Source organism: Rhopilema esculentum, chromosome 16, assembly GCF_057945365.1.
Source record: "Rhopilema esculentum isolate cy_ngs chromosome 16, ASM5794536v1, whole genome shotgun sequence".
NCBI classification, from domain to species: domain Eukaryota; kingdom Metazoa; phylum Cnidaria; class Scyphozoa; order Rhizostomeae; family Rhizostomatidae; genus Rhopilema; species Rhopilema esculentum.
The window spans coordinates 11887450-11900638 of record NC_142830.1 but is presented as its reverse complement, the minus strand read 5'-3'; the positions used below and the strand labels follow the sequence as shown (position 1 = coordinate 11900638).

Here is a 13189-nt window from a genome sequence, read left to right as displayed (position 1 = left end):
CCCATTCAGATAATCAATTTAAAGAAAACATAGTTTATAGAAGGCTTAAAGTACTAAAAAACAACGCCTTGTTAGGAGAAGACGTCAGAAACGTGGACGCCATTCGAGACCTTTCTAATTATAATAGGAAAATAACCAAGATTTTATGTAAAAAGGGCAACAGTAAATATTTAAAAACTTTGGAACAATTGTAAACTACTGTATTGTACCTCCCCTACAAGGTTTTCACTAGAAACAATTTCAGCATTAATGTCAATGTGCCATGCCCTTTTCTCAGTAATGTTTGACCAAGACGTGATGAGTATTCAGATATTGGACTCCCTTTTTATTCACAACTTCAAGCCCGATATTAGCCCGATATCAAGACTTTCTCCGAACAAGACGATGTGAAGGATTTTATCCCGATCTGAAGAAAACCCTTCAATTATGTTGCATAGGTAAATTGCCTCAAAGAGTTCATTTTCCAGCAAACTGGAATCACTCATAGTAAAAAATTTTCTCACCCTTCTTCGGCAACCATGGCCTCGAGTAGTACAAAAATCAAGACTTTTTGTTATGATTAAGGACGCATGCTTATCATAAAAAATTGAGCAAAAAATCCTAATTTTTCATGTACTGGGTAAAAGATGTACCTGTTCAAATTGTTAATTGAGTTTTTATAGTAACAGAGGCAATGTTTTATGCTTCCAATTAATTTTTCAATAACTAATGAAATTTCTTTTATCTCAGTTACCGAAAGTAAAATGCTCGGACTTCCACATTTGTTGATAGGGAGCCCCCATATGTGCCTGGGTCCGTGTACCCTAAAAATTTTAGTGCTGCCCTGAAGGTCTCTAAAATAGCGAAGGTAATTTCAAGGCTTCCTGGAAAAAAAGGCTTAACGAATATTTTTCTGAAATACTGTAAAGTAAGAGGATTAATAGAATAGAAATAGTTTGGTCGTAGAAACTGAAAGATCAAAACCTATTATAAATGCATCTTTCTTCAAAGTGCATGGTCTGTGGCGTTTTATAGAATCCCTTTGGCTCAATGCAAAGGCTCATTTACAGTTATCATTTTTGAGCCACATTTTTGTTAATGTTGTGCAGTCTGGGGGTTTAATGAATTAGTAGAAGTCAACCATTTCGAAGAACTGCAGAAACAAGCTGCGATGAAATTAACTGACAGCAGTTTTAATGCTCCAGGCAAACCTCTCATAAGTAAAAATCTTGGGTGGTAAACTATCGGAGAGTTAATCACTATCGAATACCAAAATTGTGTTCAAACCACTAAATGGATTAGCCCAAAAATATATATGTAATATTCCAACTTTGGCATACGATGTGTCAAAATCCGATAACCAACCTTAGAATGTCTAAGAATATCTGTGAATAGACAAAATTTTATAAAGAGGTGCTAAGCATTGGAATAGCCTCTTGGTTGAGCGCAAACGGGCGACCAGTTTTAAAACTTTGCACAGTCTTTTTCCTTGTTTGTGCCTAATTTTGATTTTGCTTTAAGATACTTTGTAAAAGAATTGTATTTAGGCTAAAAATGTTAAAAACAAAATTAATGTCTCATATTGCAAGCCATTAGTAAGGGACCCTTTGCAAATCAGCATTATAGTTACAGGGTTACCCTCCATAAAACTGTAAATGAAATAAATGGAATTAAATAAGCCCTCAGAGAGGGAGAGTGCACTACGTAAAACTGCCGTTGGAAAAAACTCTCCCTTTGAAGAAAAGTCAGAGGTTTTATTTTGATAAGTTAGTTTTAAGCTCAATCTGATCGTAAAATATGAAGGAATACAAAAAAGTGAAAACGATACAATCATTTAGAAATATTTTGTAATATGAACATTTTTGTATAAATCTTGTTTGTTGGAGTCAGGTGTTCTAACTCAATTTAATACAATCTGTGATTCATATTCATTCTCAGACCAACTTCTGGCACCCAACATCTTTTAAAACTGAATGAATCGAATGTTTTTACTAATCAAATTTAAGAAGAAACAGCATTTATCTGTAACCAAATTTCGTCATATTATCAAAATGTACAGTTTGCAACATACAACAACTTGTTTCAGTCCCAAGACCACGCAAGAAGAAGGCACGCCTAATGTATGAGATCACCTTCATGAAGCATGGATTTTAAATTTAATGTACTGCATTGTTGAGATCAATCCACAAAGCAAACAGATATAAAATCTCAGCAAAACATAACATTGTTTTGATAGCAAAATATGTATCGGGTTTTTAACCTTAAACAGATAAACAATTTGTGTAATAAATACAAATATAAATATGCAAATAAATTATTGGATATGACTGTACATAAATATTTACTATATGTTCATGCTTTTGAGGACATTGCCAGATGATACCCTGGCCAAAAGGACTGGAACCACGCCAGTTACTCTGCATCTCGGATAGAGTTTGTCATCAAAGTAATGTAACAAGAAACGTGTCCATGGCTGTTCACGTGATGGCCTGCTTTACATTCGTGTCCGATAACAGTTTTCAACATAGGAATAAACTTGTCTTGGGGAGCTTCGTTGCTGGCAATAGAATATCATTTTCGACCTACGGTACATCCAGCTGTACGGGGCATGTTCTCTTGAACTCATGAACGTGACGTCATCATTGCTAAACTACGAAGAGCATCTTGCTTTCTTCCACCGTTTCAGTGGCTATTTTTCAAAGTACTCAATTCAAAGCATGCATCTAATTTTTTCAACCTTTGTAGATTTGGCTAAACTACTCGTTTCCACAGATACCTGGCTTCGTTCATTTATGTAGTGGTTTGCTATTCTGCGACTTGCATTCGACTTCAAGTTTCAGCCTTGCATTGAACTTTTGAAATAGTTATAAAACACAGAATTTACTTTTATGGTTCTGAAACTGTTTGGTGAAAACACTTGGAAATACCACCTGTCACTTTTCCAAATGCGGGTTGTTTTGCCTTTCTTTGGTAGAAGCTGCTTGTTGAATCCGAGGTTGAAGCCTTTGTACAACGTGGATTCGAAAACATGGCGCCGATTTGGCATCACGTCGTGTTTGAATAGGGTCTCGGTACTAATATTTTTCTAAAAGAAGAAGTAAGTAATTTAATCGAATGTAAGCATTGTGTAGTAATATTAGGATTTAAGATTTACTAAAAGAGTGAATTTGGTAGCAAATAAAGCTTGGAATCTATTTTGATACGAAGCTTTACAGCTGCTTTTGACATCCAATTGGGTTGTGACAGACCGCACCAAAGTGTTATCTGAAAACCTTTAGCTATGTATTTCTTTGAAATGCAACCTTTCAAAAGTCATAGAAGCAGGCTACCTTATTTGTAAGTTAAAACTGTTTTTTGGCAACATCTGAGAGCATTCTCTGTCACGGTCGTTATTTTGCAAGAATTCTGAAAATAGCTTGGTGTGAGAAGTTTCCAGTGCTGACTGTCAGTAAATTAAGAATTTGCTTTCAAACATTTTAAATTATACACAATTTTCACTCACTGTAGCATAGACTTTTCCACGTGAATTCATAGCAATGCTGAGACCAGATTTTGCACCTTCTATCCGGTGTGTCTGTGGACCATAAGCATATAGTACCAAATCCGCTGCAAATAATTACAAATACTTCAATAATATGTATTTTTAAAGGCAATAGCTCTTAATCAAAAATCAGTATACGAATTTTTTTGCTTGCATTTTATATATAATAATTCCCTTTCTGACTTTGGTGATAAGTTCCCATTTTAGTTTTAAAGATAAAGTAAGCTTGTTTGCTAGACATTTACCAAGATTGAAAAATGGAAAAGGTTCCTTTAATATTTCTTGCAGAATCTTCGATACGACATAAATATCCATGCATTGTGTCCAACCATAGCAAAAAGCATTATTAACAATTAAAATTAGCCATAACTATAGGTGTGGAATTTGAATTTAACCCTTCTTGATGGTAACTTCAGTTGATTGTTAGCCGTATAATTTTACATTCTATTGCAATTTTCAATGTTTATTTGCTTGTTACATATATGGCAATAATCAATAGCACTATTTACAAAACTGGTGAGGCTGAAAAATCATTTCAAACATGCTTTCCACACCCCCCTTTCCTTGCCTGAACAAGCCTCGGCGCTAGTTCATTGACGTTATAGATAAAAAATCCACTCACTGTTTTCATCATTCATGTTTCTTGTTAAATAAACTTTTTTGTTCGGGCTGATCGCCACAATTCCAAATTTGTGGGCCATCTTTACGCGTCTATAAGTCGAAGGATGCTCAACAACTTTTTTGACAAGTGGAGCAGCTTTTGTAAATGACATCACAGCAATTATTGCAATCTAAAATTAAAAAAAAGATTTTAAAATTCTATTTGTTGTAAGTGGATCTAAGAAATGAAATCAGTCTTTAAATTAAAATGTAATCAAACAAAATATTATCATAGAATAGCTTTAGCTTAATCAACAAACATTTGAAGATATGTTTGAACCCTGATACCCTGTGAATCGATCAGTTCCGTTCTTTCTTAATTTTTCTAAGATTTTACAATTAAAGGGGGTAGCTTGAGTTTATTTGCATAGCTCTTGTAGAAGTCCCCTTCAGTTATGTAACAAAAATCTTAATAGCCTGAAGCATAGTTATGTCACAAATTTCTGAACCCCATTAGTGACCTGATTTTGCTGCCTTGTCACGAAGCGCCACGAAAGTCACGAAGCGTAACGTTCAACATCCAAGAAGAAATTGCGGAAATCTATCCAAAATGCATTTTAACATAATAGGCATTTCTATTACCGCTTTCAGAAAAAGCGAATTCTTAATACTAAATGTAGTACATTAATTAAAGCTAAAAAACTTCTTTAGTTGATACCCTTATGCGATTAAGCCCCCGAAAGCTTTTACTGAAAAGTTCAACTAATTTCGTCAATGTAGCACTTAAGCATTTGTTTTCGTACTAATAATGCAATGAGATTGGTGTTTTTGTTGAAACTGTTTAAAGAAATAAAGCCGTTATTCCTTGATTAAAATATGCTAAGGCGTTCAATCCACATCTTTCAATATGTCATTACTTAATCTTCAATTTAATGTGGGAAAAAGCTCTTTTTCCTCATCGGATTATAATCTAGTCGTACCAAGAACACACAGAGAAAAGTATCTCGGTTGCATATACATGGGAAAGGATCTAATCTCAAAACTGTAGCAATATATCAAATTGCGGTCATGGTCAAGCTCAAGTATTCAGTATTTCAACGAATCATTATTCCTGATAATGAAGTTTCTTGCGTCTTCTAGTTTGATTCTTAAAAAGATAGTAATAAATTATTTTTCAACCTAATAGTGATGCAAGTCATCATTTTGCGGTAGAGGGTTTTTCCGATAGGAAAGTGCGTTTCCTCGGAGTAAACCAGAAATGCCTGGCTTCTCACGAATTAGCGCATCCCGCAACAAAAGCTAAGAAAACGACGGTTATTCCGTTGTTCAAACGCTTGTGTGGTTTTGAAATCGAGTAACTCTGATTGCAATCGTTAACAATCTTTTTTCACGATTAAATGTTATGTACAAAATAAAAAATAAAAAATTTTGACATAGAAGAGTACGAATGTGATAAAAGGACATGCAGCCGAAGGAATCTAAGGAAAGGGGAATTTGCAGTAGCTATGTGAACTATAAGCATACAAAGAAAGGACGACAAAATTCCATTGAGATTAGTTTCTTTGAAAGTTGTCAAATAGTCTAGGTGTTTTAAAACAGAGATGGAAGATGCCGTGTTTGGATTGACTGGGAGTCTTAAAACAATGTTGGCTGGAAAATTGATACTTTGAATAACATAGAATACAAAATGGATTAAGTATCGGTTTTATGGAGCCATAGATTTAATAGCAAGTTAGGTTTGCGTCTAGGTGCAAGATTACAAATGTCTACAATTGATTGCGCAGATTTTCACAACGTGTTCCTTGGGGGATGGTTTGGAAAGGCGATAGTTCAGTCGTTGGTTTTATGGTTACACGAAAGAGCAAGGGTGACAATTCAATAACAAGCTGCGTTTCCAAGATATATCAAAGCCCTTTTTTTCAAAACGGCTATCTATTAGAGAGTCTCAGTAACAGAATCTTTAATATATCCCAAACGAATTATCAAGTACTGTTTTCCGTTTCAAATGCATAAATTTGGTTTTTTTGTTACGTGATTGAAACTGACAGATCCGGACTTATGAGAGAAGCAAATGCGGATGCAAAAGAAAATCAAGAAATATGCAAAGTCAAGCAAATCATAAGTGGCAGGAACAATTATGTTGAATCAATGAGAAATTCCGATTGAAAATTGAGTCCGTATGCCATAAAAGGTCTTTTCATCCAATAAACTCACTTTCTTAAATGAAATAAAAACCGTTAGGAATGGAGAGAAACGAAAGAAATAACGAACTCACCAGAAAATCCAGAAATTTGGCATTAAAATCCATTTTATAATTCAGTCTTCTCGAGGTTCTTCTTTGTTATTGCTCCTCTGTGCTCGTTTCTCTAAATGATTGCCCGGGTTCTGTTCTCTCTTTTTTGTTACGAGTTCTCGCTATGCACTGTAGTTAGAGACCAACTCCGCGTGTTGCCACTTGGCCGTACTAAGCACATTTATACTTTTCAAAAGCCAGAGAAGCGTTAGTCACAAAAGGTATGGCTTTCCTTTTCCTTAACAGGAGTTTCATTGAACTGTGGCATAAGCTTAGTGAATATAAAACTGCGGAAATGTTTTAACACTCATAAAATTCAAGCGGTTCTTGTTCCGCAGCCTCCATGCAGTGAACTTGAATCGAGGCAGGATGCGGCATCTTGAACCTGTCGTTGTCTCTTTGATAAAAAGTTAACCAAAACAAGAACTGCCCACTGACTGCAGACAGACAGTTTTATTATAAATACCCTACGCTCTTCATTTCCTTTCTTCTGTTTGATTTGTTACATGTTGAGTACAATGCTAAGAATGCTTTTGTGTCAAAATTTAGCCTTTCGTTACCAACACAGAATACAGGCAGACAATTGCAGAGATGTTGTCTGATCCGCGAGCATTAGTTTGTTTACTTCTTCATCTTCAACAAGGAGATATACTGGAAATATTTGTTCAACTCTTGCTATTTGTATCACATGTTGCTTAGCAAATCTATAAACTTTCAAAAACCCAGCAGCTACCTCATTTCACTGTCCTGTAAAAAGTGCAAATTGCAGCGATGTGTATCATATAATGGAGCTAAAAAGCAATACAAGATAGACCGTGTGGAATTCAAACTGCTTATTCAAGGCATTATCAAGCTAGGGTAAAGATGAAAATTTTGCGTAATGAAAGAAAAAGAAAACCTCTGATGTAAGCCAACAAAAATGGCATCCAGTTGCTATAAAGTTTATGTTTACTAAACACAATCATGACTCATAATTAACAATGAAAGGAGGCAACTGGTTGCTAGAAAATTTCTCATGCTATTTCAAAATATGTTGAAATAGAAAGTAGTGATTGATTCAATTGATTTTATTTCAGAAATTGCTAGGATTAATGTTGAGGAGAACTAAACATGCAAGAGGTCTCATTGAAAAGCAATTGTACGTTATTCAACTCTTTAACCTATTACATAAGTAGCACCCAAAAAGTCATAACTGCATGTTGTTTAATTTAAAAAAGAACAATATCTGTGTTCTCCTTTTTCTTTCTGTGATTTTCAACATTGGCTTTCTAAAAGTTTCGCTTTTTCATCTATTTCATGAGTACAATCAATTTAAAGAAAATACCCCATAAAATGGTACCTTAAATTTCTTTCAACCTTGAATTTTCTAGACTAGATAAATTCACTTTTTTCAATATTATTTGCATTGTTGTCAATACTATCCTAATGACACCTCATTAGAAACAAACAAACAAACAAATATATTCGACAATATCATTAGATTATATAAATTCATTTATATTTCAATAGATCACCAAATATGCTAAAAGTAGGGTTTCCTCGATAGGTAGAGTGACGTGTTTAGCTTGCACGAGACTGCTTATGAACGCTGTTTGTTTCTCCTACTTGACTATTTTTTACAGCGCATGTGATAACAGAGCATTGAACAAGCAGAAAACGGACTGATCATCGGATCCAAACTACCAAATAGGAAATTGTTAAGCTTCCTCCCTGGTTATACAAGGCTATGCACAACCCTATCCGTTGTTTTTCCTTAACCAGACCTGTTTTTCCTTTCTTCAACGACTTGTCATTTTTCAATACTCATGTGATCATACCGCCATTTTCCTCTTGAAATATTTGCAATGATAGGCATTTCCTTTGCGAAAATATTTATTTTCGAATTTTTAGGAATGGGACATGGCTTTTTCTGATTTTAAGAGGGGTTTAAGGATGTCTAAACGTTTAAAGATCGATTTGTGACAAGAAGCCAAAATAGCAACTCAGTATTCAAATTAGAAAACTTTAGTACGGAAATAAACAAAAAATATATTGGCCATATTAATCTGCTAATTTTGTTATACGAATTTACTTCTCTTGTAGCAAACTATGGTCGAAAATAGTTTGTGTACATGTCTCTAAATAATGAACACAATATGTCCCTTTATTTAAAAAAAACCAAGGAATTATTCAATGAGAAACCAAATGTAAAAAAATCAATACTAAAAAATTGATATTTGCTAGAAAATTTCTAAAAGGCCAGAGTGTTAGGTAATTTAAATTAAACCACGAAACTCGTTGCTTGTTGTAAAGTATTGGTTTACAGAAAATTTAAATTCAAGAATTGTGTTGATAAAGGATGTCATTAGCTTGATGTTCTTAGAATAATTTTTTTTACACCCGCAAACAGGACCCTGAAAAGTCTGCAGCTATGGTCCTAAATTATTGCACATCAAGTAAGAGATGGTTCGGGAAAGACTTATCTTACAAGATTGTTAGTGGTGTACTTAGATTGAAGTGGGCCGTTTTTCCTGGATCACACGTGGAAGAATTTTAGTCCAGACCAGCTGCATTGTGTAAGCTTATGGTTTACGTAAAAAACCTGTCATAGACTGATCATATACTGATCAAAAACTTTGGTTAGTTAAGTCGATTAGCACCTTAGACCCAAATACACATTTAACGATTCTATATTGATTAGTGTTTAGATTGCTGGGACAATATTGCTTCTTTCTTGTGTCATTTAAAATGTATTTGTTTCAAATATAAGTGTGACATGGCGTACGGTACACGACAAAATCACAATACTAGCGTACGTTAAGTTTACTCAAAACTGCCTGCATATCATCAAACAAGAAATTGAAAAGGTTTTTCATGGAATTTTGTTCTAGTCCAGGTCGTTATTTTCTCGGAAAGAACTCATAATGCTAACAACAATTTTTCAAAGTGAAAAGTGTGGAAGTCGGATAACTAGTTCCCATAGAAAGGCTAACAAGACTAAAAACCCTGCGTTAGTAATTTTGAATATAAGCAATACGTTTTCCCAGTATCTTTGCTCATCATCCTAAATATCTATCTTAAATGTGAGTTGCTTAAAACTGCTCTACAGCAAATAATATAAGACTAGTGAATTGAACAGTATTTAACAGATGAATTTTACCCAAACCTATACTGTAAGAATATGCTGAACTGCAGCTGATACCGTGTATTAGCTTATTTCAACTACTTTGAAAATGCTTTCAAATGTTTTTTCGCCGAATGACTGTGATTATTAATCCTTTTACATTGCGCCAAAATTGGACCAATAAACAACGACGGGTAAGTAATAGATCTGAATAAAATAATTGCAATGAGGGGGGGGGGGGAGTTTGTTACATTAATATTTTGTTATAAAGTTAATTCTATCGACGAGTTGCCTGAAAGTTGGGAGTGTATATCCCCACATCCCCCCGCACGCTACGCCCTGTTTGTATGTACACCAATACCACACGAAATGGCGTACCTGCTTGAAATGCTAAAAGAGTTAAATAACGGAATAGAATCTTGATTTAAATGACTGACAGAGCAAGAAATCTCAACAGTTTGTTTTTAATTGTTTGCTTGGCCTTACCCTGGAATCCAGAGCCTCAGAATGTCAAAGGATGAAGAACGGGGGAAAGGAATTGCTAAATAGCTTGATCTAGAGTAAATAAGTTCAGAATAAATATTTCTTAGAAAGCCTTAGAAAGCTCTTGATATGTTCTTGAATCTAGATGAATCTAGAAGCCTCCATGTTCTTTATGAACTTCAAGAATGATTTCCACACACTGCTGCAATCCACTCTTTTTTTACAAGGAGTATTCTATAAGGGAGATAGTATACTCGAATAGGCAAAAATTAAGGAATTTACAGTAATGGATGTAAGACTACTACAAAGCAAGGAAATTTAAATGTTTGAATGTACGCGTTTTGTTTTATTTCAACCACAACTGGGTATAATACAGCGATACATGAATCAAACTTGCTTTACTATAATTTATATTTTGATCTAAAAGGTGGTGTTTCGTTTAGTTAACCTTTTTCATGAAACTGACGCATGGTATCGAAGATGTATTTCAATGCAAGCAATACAATTAATTTCAGCTTATCTTTTGACATCTTTTTACTCTTGCTACATTTGTTTTTTCTTCATTTCCAAGAATCATGGAGAAAATAGTCAAACAATCGCCAATGAAGACTGAACACTAAAATTGGTTAAAGATTTTGCAATAAGGAGCCTCAGCAGAAATACCTTATGAATTTTGTGTATGGTAGAATCTGCATAACTAAAATACTTGGAAGGTTCTTAGTATCAGCGCAGCATAAACCTTCCTGTTCTTCTAAAGATGTTCTTAACTTTCACTTTGTTTAAAGGTTGCCTTAAGCTGCATTTTTATAAAGAAATATGTTTAGCTATTGGGTAGAAGACATCAAGTCTGACATGACTACGTAAGAACTGGGAGGCCACAAGCCGCACCTGATCAGTGACATTTGACGGATGATTTCCAGTGTGATTACTTTAATAAGCGCGGGAATTACAAATCAATCATCAACAAGCCGGCCAATTATTTCATCTTTCATTAGGGTTCTTAAAACAAACTGCCTAGTAATGTCCGTTTGATTCCAGCGCTTTGGCGGCCCATAACTCGAAGCACTCGCAAATCCGTGCTTCCTCTTGTTTATCACTTGGCTTTTCGATGTCTTCATGACAACGTAGCCGACATCAGACACCTGATACCGAAGAGTGCCTCCATTATGTACTGTTTTCCTTCTAAATACTCATAAAACCTCCGGGCAAAAAATGTACAACTACTCGAGTCACAAGATATTGCTAAGACTATTTTAGAGATTATAGAAATTAACAGAGTTATAACGTCTTAGGTATCTGGTAATACATTCTTTTTTGCAAAAGAACCAGTTCAATTTGGCCGTAGCTCGATGTTCGTACAACTTGGATAATTTAAGTCTTCAAGGGGCGTCGCCAAAAGGGGTTACGGAGGGGTGTGGTACCCCCCAACATTTTGTTGGTCGGCACATTAAGGATCTATGTCGGGCAAAAGATGGAATTTGTGTACTCACTCTGTAGCCTTTTTGCAACAATTATTAGCATTTCTGTGTAGTTGAGCTTTCAAAGCATGGGACTAGAGCATAAACTTTGACAAAAGCATAAAAGTAGCATGTAAGAGTATTTATCTTTTGACCACACCCTTAGAGAGTGAGATACACCTGTTTTTGCAGGCGAAAACCACCTTTTTCACCCCTCCAAACAATTTTCTTGGCTTCGTCCCTGTGGCTCCAGTGTGTTTTATGCTGTTTATTTCTACATTAATATTACTACAAATAAATTTTATCAATTGCTTCTAAGACCACTTAATAGTAGTTTTGCGTTCCAATTTTATTAAATCAATTATAAATTTTCGCCTTACACGTTACACGTATGATCAACTTGTAAAATCTTCTTTGATTTGCTAATAGAAGGTCGTTATTTACTCGCAATTTTCTCGCCTTTGTCTTACTTTTGTCAAATCGTGCCTCGATGTTCTTATAATGTGCGTTCTAATATTAGAAAGTTTGGTCGATATTGCGCGAGGAATCAGGCACAGCTTCACTGGGGGCCTGAAGCCTCCACTTTTTCAGGGATAACAATTTTTGACCGTCTTTTTTGACCAAACTGTTTATAAACTGCTTGATTCTATTTGATCTATTTACTAACTTATAGTATATTTCTCAAATATTGTATAAGTATATTTCTATTTTTGTCTACTATTTGCATCCATTCAGTAGATAACTTTCTGTATCATTGCAATATCTGCATTTTGGATGTGTAAACATGGCCTACTGTCCTCGATACACATTTCTGTCCAGGAAGTAAAATTTTCTCAATCAATACAACAGCTTCTTGTTATTTACATCGACGTGCACTCTGAACCAAAGTCACCCTTAGCACGAGTCCTCTTCTCACAGATTTTTCCTACAAGTCAATAATCAATGCTTCTCTGAGAATCGTCGAGTTGTATATTCTGAGCGGTATAATAGTTTGCTCAGTTTTAGTCTGGGAAATGCACAATGAAACAATTAAAAAAGTGCCGACTAATAAAAACCCCTATGAAAGGTTTTGGGAAACATAAGTCGCTGCATGAACCTTTTTAATACCTTGTTCATTGCAATGTTGGTTACTTTGTAACGCTATTATTAGATTCAAGTTGAGTGACATAAGAGGACCCACCATGGTTGGTCCGACGAGAAAGAAAAATTTTGAATTTAATTTCTTAAGACCGCTTTTTGAAAAAAACCCATTTTAAAGCACTCCAGATAATGAGACTTGTAGAATAGAATTCAGGTGGGCATCATTCGGAAATGAAGACCTTCTTCCTCGTGGAAAGCGGTGGTAATGCAAGGAGATCCAAATTCATCTCAATTTAGGCCTATCCAGGTTCCGACAATATGAGGCGCTTATCATTGGTTTTAATCTAATCTATTGAAGATTACTTATTGATTTAGATTAGTAATCATTTAAGTCTATAGCCATAAATCCTAAGGGGGAGATTTCAAGGTTAGCATCATGCGACATCTTCACCCGCGAGGAAAAAAAGTGGTCAGAAAATTCAACATCTGACGTTCTTTGCCATCACAAGCTTCAGTGACATCGAGAATTCTCATCAAAATCCAGTCATAGCATAGTTCCATTATTAAACTTAGAGAATTTGGTATCAGATCAGCTCATTCTTCTAAAATTTTATGCACACCAGAGTGTCAAATGAAAATATAAACTATGATAT

General features: G+C 34.9%; 1 protein-coding gene across 1 annotated transcript; it reads right to left on the bottom strand.

The window, feature by feature from the left end:
* Nucleotides 1–1050: 1050 nt before the first annotated feature.
* On the bottom strand, nt 1051–7145 carry LOC135682702 (fibroblast growth factor 8). Its single transcript, XM_065197703.2, has 4 exons — nt 6396–7145; nt 4143–4311; nt 3482–3585; nt 1051–3064 (listed from the first exon to the last, which is right to left on the bottom strand). Exons 1-4 carry the CDS (start codon nt 6426–6428, stop codon nt 2816–2818), a joined length of 555 nt encoding a protein of 184 aa, XP_065053775.1. The 5' UTR covers nt 6429–7145; the 3' UTR covers nt 1051–2815.
* Between the last annotated feature and the right edge of the window lie 6044 nt (nt 7146–13189).

Coding starts and splice junctions, on each gene's coding strand:
- LOC135682702 (XM_065197703.2), bottom strand. CDS start 6,428: ATGGATTTTAATGCCAAATTTCTGGATTTTCTG. Junction 4,312..6,395: donor CCAAATTTCTGGATTTTCTG/GTGAGTTCGTTA, acceptor TTTTAATTTTAG/ATTGCAATAATTGCTGTGAT. Junction 3,586..4,142: donor AAACATGAATGATGAAAACA/GTGAGTGGATTT, acceptor AATTATTTGCAG/CGGATTTGGTACTATATGCT.